The 7,856-nt window shown below is 35.3% G+C and overlaps 1 protein-coding gene across 4 annotated transcripts in view; it reads right to left on the bottom strand.

The window, feature by feature from the left end:
* Positions 1 to 2,820: 2,820 nt before the first annotated feature.
* ube2h (ubiquitin-conjugating enzyme E2H (UBC8 homolog, yeast)) overlaps positions 2,821 to 7,856 on the bottom strand; it is a 39,557-nt gene continuing 34,521 nt past the window's right edge. For all 4 annotated transcript variants that reach the window (XM_081712775.1, XM_035520700.2, XM_035520695.2 and 1 more), the window contains one exon: positions 2,821 to 4,550. Coding sequence is in view for 3 of the 4 variants with exons in the window: in XM_035520700.2 (XP_035376593.1) it covers positions 4,426 to 4,550 (125 nt within the window). In the remaining variant the exon portion in view is untranslated. The remainder of the gene's footprint in view (positions 4,551 to 7,856) is intronic.

Genomic DNA, 7,856 nt, shown 5'->3' with positions numbered 1-7,856 from the left:
TAAAATATTTTACTAATATGCATGTTAGCATACAAAATGAAAATGCTACTGTGGCATGCAGTCTGTTGCATCCACCGGCTTCATAGCTGCAGTCATTTTTGTATAATGCAATTTGCTAGATGCATTTGCCACAATTTAAATGTCTAACATGGATCAGTTTCACAACCATTCATGTCAATGCTATGAATAGCATGTCTGCCATCTAGTGGTAACAAAAACACCATTCATGCTAGTTTAACATGCTCTTCCAATGTCATTCCCCCCATCATTTTTGCAATATTTTGCTCTTTTCCCTAAACATTTACAAACAACCACTATTATATTTGTACACATTTAATATTTTATTACAAAAAGGTTATTGTACACAGTTTATTGTACACAACTATTTAAGGTTATAATCCTATAGACAAAGAGCACTTGTCCTCTATGACAGGCATGCCCACTTGACAATGCAAATAATGAAAACTGTGAAAAATTTAATGAAAAGAAGTGAATTACCATAATACCTCAAATTGCATTCATTAAAAAAAGCATACATAGATAATAGTTGAAGAAAAATGCTGCGTCCTCCATGTGCAATGTTTATAAAGCACAGAAATGGGGGGGGGAAGGATGGTGAACTCTATACTGAGTGCAAAGGAGAAAGGAGAGACTCTTCAGATGCCATTTACTAAGTAAATTCTTGATTGAATATGTGGGCAACATTGGTAGTTGGCCATTAGGATACTGAACACCCACATCAAATGTTTATGCTAGATGAATCAACAGCATCTGTTTGCACCAATTTGATACAAATTTCTCTTATTTGCCCGTTACCATGGTAGACCTGCCAGAGCTCCTGATAGAGGCAACAGCAATGGCTAAAGAAGTACTGAATCACACAACACTCTAAAAAGTACTGCAAGTCAACATTCAAGTATTTCAGCAGTACTTAATTTTAAACAGAAGGAAATATAATCCTTTGAAAAACTACTCAAATGAAAATAAAAATAGTTTCATTTTAATTCTAAAACACATTTGGAGTTTTTGCATTTTGGGGTTTTTTGCATTTTAAGAAATAAATACATTTGTGTCAAATTCAAGGCCATTTCAGTTATGTCTACCTAGTCCTTTAGTTGACAGTGTTGAGGGAAAAAGGTGACACTGGAAGGAAGCCCCTTGTGTACTTGGCAGCAGTCAGAATATGTTCTTCTTTTCTTCTGTCAGAGAATCTTGTGTATGCTTTTGTAAAGGGTGTGAAAGGATGATGGATTACTCATTCCTGTACTCTTGCACTGTAAATGGTTTGAAATAATACACCAATGAAATAAAAAACTATCAACCATGATCATTGTCATAATTTAGAATTTGACCAGCACTGGAAGCACACAAATATTTATTTGAGATTCTAAGATTCTTCTTGGATTTTGTTCAAAAAATTAATGAAAAAAAATCAAATCAAAGATAACGTGTGGGAATAAAATGGAGGGATTTAGATTGTTGAAGCTAATGGTATAGATAGGCTACACTGACTATTGACCCATGACTACAAATGCACTGCTGAAAAGCAAATGTGCACGTTTGAGGGACTGGAGAGGTCAAAATAAAACTAAGCTACATTAAAGCATGAACTATTTTGAATATCTTGCATTTTGTCTTCATATTAGTGAAATACAATACTGCATAGATTTTCCATTCTTTAAAAATGGAGAGGGAAAAAAATAAGGGATTCAATTTTGCAAACCAAGAACTTTCTGCCTATAATGTGTGGACTTTGGGGGCAGTGGAGAGACTAAAATGAAAGGAATTTATAGTCATAACTAGGGACAATATAGGAAAGCTAAGTGTGAAAAGGCCCTTCAAGTCTCCCCTCAGGCCCCCAACTTTGGACAGACACCACTTTGTGGTTTTAGCCAGTTAGACACTAGTTCAGTTACTGATATTTTAGACCAATATATCTGTAGTGTTAGAATTGTGAAAAGTCAAAATCACAAAAACTAACTAGATCAGTTGTTAAAGCCATGTGAGCATAGCAAACTTCTAAATTTGTTTTAAACAAATAAACCATATTTTACTGTATGCTGACTAAATAAGGGACATCCATTTTCATTTTAAAAAAAGGGTAAACATATCTAAACCTTACAAATTGGATCTATTTGCAAGTAGAAATCAGATTAAATCTCTCCAGGGACAATTATTTTACAGATCCTATAAATCTATATTTTCACCACCCTGCCAAGTAACTAGTTCTACAAATTAAACACCACCTCTCAATTATGCACAGGCAAGAAGCAAGTTTGTAAGTCCTGTAAAGGCTGTTTTTTTTCTCTCCCCAACTGCTCTAAACCATGTCCAAAAAAAACCCACCCCACATCATGTTACAATATATATGAAAAATGTGTGAGTGAGTGAGAGAGAGAGAGAGAGAGAGAGAGAGAGAGAGAGAGAGAGAGAGAGAGAGAGAGAGAGAGAGAGAGAGAGTGTGTGTGTGTGAGGGAAGGGCAGTAAAATATTATTTTCATGGCATAATAATAAAACAGGCTGTTTTACTCTTACTCCAGATTATTAAGTTCTGTGCTTCTTTATAAATGGTTTCATGTTTGTCCTGAGAAATTTCACCATCAGGATAAGTCGCAGCATGTGGTAACTGGTTAATACATATATAGTTTGTGTGATGGCAAGGAAAAAAAAAATCACTATCTGCTGAGAACAGTTTATGCTGCCCAGTCATTTTTTAAGAGGTCCTAATTACTAAGAGTGAGATAGGCAGTGAATATTATCAACCATGCTTTGTACAAATTATACCATGTTTAAGTTAACAAATTCAAACTAGTGGGAACGCACTATACAAGAGTTTATTTCTGTATATAATGTGGTCAAATGAGACTTGAACCTAGAGCAAAGTACAAAGGTGGACAATACCCCATTTTTGTGGACAAACTGCACCACTACTTTTTCTGATTAAGTGTACGCATTAAGTGTACTAATCAGTTTTACAGTGTGAGATCCATGCAGCCCATGTACTACAGCCAGCCCATGTACCAGGGTGCAGACCCGTTAAAATACTACAGTCCTTAATAAACTGAGTCAAAGTCTATCCTGCAAGAGTGCAAATTGCTTACTTGGGGAGGAACCCCACCCCTGGCAAAGACTAAAGAAATTTTTAATTGAGTCTGCGACTAAATGAAGCTTCACATACTTGACATGGCAGACTGAGATCTTGGGGCATGTCCACAATTTCACTTGTTTTAAGGCATGCAGAAAGTAAGACTCAAATGAGAGATGGAAAACAAGTTTGGCAGCTCTTTTGTTCTATCCAAACACAGCTATAGAGAAAACTAAAAGTGAATTTGGGGAAAAATTAATAAAACAACAGGAAGTTCCCTCTTAGATTTTAGGTTGGTTTTTTTTTATGACTGACAATATAGGCTATACCAAGGGAGCAATTAAAATTCTTGTCAGGAAACAAAAAACAGGTGACAAAGGGTGTGTGATCTCAAACCACACATAGCTCAACACACCCTGTCCAATTTACCTAGTGCAACTGAAGAAACACTGTAGCCATAGATCTGGGCTTAAGGACTGAGCTTTAAGCAAGACTATCATTGTAACTTTGGTAGTACTGCCTTTAAGCATCCTGGACCATGAGTGTAGGCCTTGACCTTAAGGATTCCCACTTGTTCAGAAGAAATGGAATTTTTACAATCATTGATCTGATCCCCTAATTAACATTTAGACTCTATAAAAATCACAAGCATTTTCAACAGGACAACTCAATGAAGATGAAAATTCACATCTTTTTTATCTAATTAGCACATCCATTTGTGTTTTACTCAGTATCAGAGTTTGTGCTTGTGCTTTCAAGCATAGTTGAACCTATGTAAGTGGTTTGGAAAATATATATTTGCTGTCACAATGCTGGAGATGGAAATTGGCTGCATTTGAATTTAATGCTACAACCCATAATGGACCATTCAAATTGAAATTCTGGAAAGTGACTAATGTCTCAAAACTGAAAAAGTATGACTTTTATCCTCATGGACAATTGACTCTAATAGTCTAGTCAATTGGGTGGGTGGGTGGGGTGGGGTGGAGTGGTGGGGGGGGCATGTATGGTAATATAACATTCAGTAGTGATATGTACTCTAGGTAGACCAACACGGAATGTAAGGGGAACACTATGAGCTAGGGTGGTAAAACTGGGAGAAGAGAGAGAGAGAGAGAGGACTCAAAGAAATAGAGAAAGAACACCTAAAGATGGTGATGTATTCATTATCAATGCTAGATAGACATAAAAATCCAGATTTAGTAATAATAATAATAATAATAATAATAATAATAATAATAATAAAATTGCCTCGTTTAAATATGAATATTATAGTCTGCTTCTCATGTTTAGGAAATTATATAGTCTCTGCAATAAAGAAGAGGTGTGTTTGTATTCCACTACAATTCCATATCCTGTGCCTCATCTTCTGAGAAATCAGACATGGAGCTTTCTGATGAAGAGTCCCCTGCACCTTCTTCTTGCTCCTTCAGAGCCTCCTCTGTTGCATATTTCTGAATGTATTCTGCATATAAAAAGAGAGTAAAGACACTGTAAAATAAAAATTAACATTTTAAAGATTCACTAAAGAAAAGGGCATTGTAAAACACTATCATTTTAAGGATTAAACTAAAGATAAATCAGGTCCATTGGGCCACGTCTTACGTGTCCGAAAAATAAATCTACTTGTAACAATAATATAAATTGCTGGACTAGGTTTTGGATGTACCCTTTAATATTTACAAATGAAATCAAATGAAACATTTTAGGGCCTTTATTGCATCACACTTATTACAGCAGAACTTTAAACTTTAAAGACTAGTCATACTGCAGGATTTGCCCAGATAACCAAGACCTTTTGCTAGTCACCAATTTTCTATATACATCAGAACTATATCAGGTTGTTCAAATCTCCACTGTATCATATACCTGCAGTTGCAATAAGTGGCAGCATTAGAGAGGATACTTGAAATGGGCAATAACATGACACCTTTTAAGAGAGGGAAACCAACAACAAAAGACACTGTTTCTCATCAGAACCTGTTTCCCTTTACCAGGCAAATTTGTTTCCTTGATGCATTACAACACTGATACAAATACCTAAATATAACAATCATATGTAGCACTATACATTTTCAAATTAAGTTACTGATGCACTTAACAACCTTTACTAAATCTACATCAAAGGTTTTTGATTTATATAACAGTCTGACAGTCTTTGAAACAAAATAATTCCATCAAAAGTCCAGATTTTCTGAAGCAACCTGTACAACCTCTATTGAGTTTTGGACATCTTTTGTGCTGTTAATCTGCTGCAATCCATAATCAATCATCTCATAAAACCCCAAACCTTCCAAATAATGATAATAATAATAATAATAATAATAATAATAAAAATAAAACAACTCCATCATGGTCTTTTTCAGGAGACTAAACACCAGTTATTTTTAATAACATCTATTTATTGGCTGCTAGAATTGTGAATATACAAAATGTACACAAACAGAAAGAATAAACAACCCTAGGGAGAACCCACAAAAGAAATGCAAGAAAAACAGTATCCACAAATTAACTTTATCATATGCCTGTTCTGAAACTGAAATATCAGCTAACATATGTGGCTGGTGATTTATGATGAGGACTACTGCTCTAAGATGCATCTATTGTGTGGCTTTTTAATGGATAGGAATAGGTAATGTGCTTTTTTCATACCTGCTGAAATTTTGAAAGCAGAATGACATCTGAAAAAGAAATGCACAACTAACCTGCAAGTTTTAAATACTTACCCATTAACATCAGTTACAGTTCGCGATGTTGTCTCTCAACACTGTGGCTTTTTCAGTACTAATGCAGTCATGTACATCAAATCGGTCATACAAACAGTTTACTATAATCAATACTGCTTGTGAAAGAACAATAGTAAATTTATAGTTGATCTTCCTCTATGATCTTGAAATAGCTTTTAAGCCTTTCAAGGTAGACCTAAAAGTACTCTGTCAAGACATGTCAGCTGTCAGCTCTAAACTTCTTTTCCTAAAGATTTTTTTAAAATCTTTGTTTAATGAATTTTCATATTCTTAGGCCTTTTCCAATTATAACATTCGAGGCCTGAGAACCATAAAAATAAAAATAAAAAAATAAATAAAATAAAAAAAAAGGAATATTCATAAACTTAACTACAATTCAAAACACAGGGTGGTGCAGTAAATATCAGTAGTTATGGACTGAAATGCATTTGAGTGCAATATAGTGCCACATATTGTCCAATCAAGCTGGCATCATGTGCCTGCATAGCGGGAGGGACTGCAACCTATTCACAAAATTTAATGTCTGTAGGACTGATTGGTCCAAGCACATATTGGTCTTTGGGCCCAGGCATGTGAATCAGACAACAAATTGCTAAATATCATAGCCACATACAAACCAAACGGTTTCACCGTCAGTGCAGGCTATTAGAGCAGAATACTAGAGTTCTTTTTCATACCACCACCTCAAAGACTCAAATTCACCAGCAACCATTGTTTCAGCATCCACAATGTTTCACACAAGACTTGTGAACTTGAATTCCTCCATATTGTGCTTGAATCCACTTTTATGATATAGCTCAAGCTGTATAAAACAATATGTATATCTTTCAGTGGCTACTGTCTCTGGTCAGTTTTCTTTTATTTATTACTGTTTGCTAGCTTGTTGGTTTCTGAAAATGTATTCATTGGCTAAGTTTGACTCTCACTGACAGAAAATGGCCAAGGGACTTTCACTGTGGCTCGGAAGTTTGTTGGATACTGGTCGAGGATCAAATTTTTCCTTGACATGATGGCTTACCTGGATATTTAAAATTTTGTTTAAGGACAGATCAAAATGAAAACAAAAATGAAAATGTATATTGTGGTTTATGTTGACTTTATGTGGTAACTCCTGAATAAGTTTTACTGAAGAAGGGACACAGAATAACCGTTTGTATGCAAAAGTTGCAATGCCTTAGTTACGCCAAGACTATAATAATAATAATTTTAGGCTCTTTCTCTATGTATGCACACGCACGCAAAATAATAGCACTATGTTTAAAACAACTGAGAAAAAGCTCAATCCTCATAATAGCATTTATTTCCACATACACAAAGGCACTGGGAGCACTGCACATTCAATTCCAAATGAAAACATGAATGAAATATCAATTTTTAAACTGAAAATGAAGAAAAAAAACAGTGTCTTCATTTTCATTTACAAACTGGAATATTTACAGTATAAACTGAAAGTTGTTTATGGATTTAGCTTTTCCGTTGATCACTGAACTAATATTTAATTGTATAAGCTTTATTTCTGATAACTGCTTTACATCTGTGTGGCAGAGTCAACATCTGACACCTGCGAATAGATATTCCAGCCCAAGCTGACAGTACTACATTCCACAGTTCTTCTGCATTCTTGGGTTTTGCATCAAAACCAACATTTTTGATGTCACTCCACAAATTCTCAGTCGAATTGAGGTCTGGGGATTGGTCTGGCCACTTCATAACATCAATCTTGTTAGTCTGGAATCTGGATGTTGCCCACTTGCTGGTGTGTTTGAGGTCATTGTCCTGCTGAAACACCCCTTTCAAGGGGACTTCTTCTTCAGCATAAGGCAATATGACCTCTACCAGTATTTTTATATATTCAAACTGCTCCATGGTGCCTGGTATGCGATAAATGGGTCCGACTCCAAAGTATGAGAAACATCCCAAAACCATTATGCTTGCACCTCCATGTTTTACAGTCTTCACAGAGTACTGTGGCTTGAATTCAGTGTTTATGGGTCATCTCACAAATTGTCTGTGGCCTTTAGACC

The sequence above is a fragment of the Electrophorus electricus genome, chromosome 4, assembly GCF_041902795.1.
Source record: "Electrophorus electricus isolate QZ-2024a chromosome 4, ASM4190279v1, whole genome shotgun sequence".
Taxonomy (NCBI): Eukaryota; Metazoa; Chordata; class Actinopteri; order Gymnotiformes; family Gymnotidae; genus Electrophorus; species Electrophorus electricus.
This window is presented reverse-complemented; position numbering and strand designations above follow the sequence as displayed.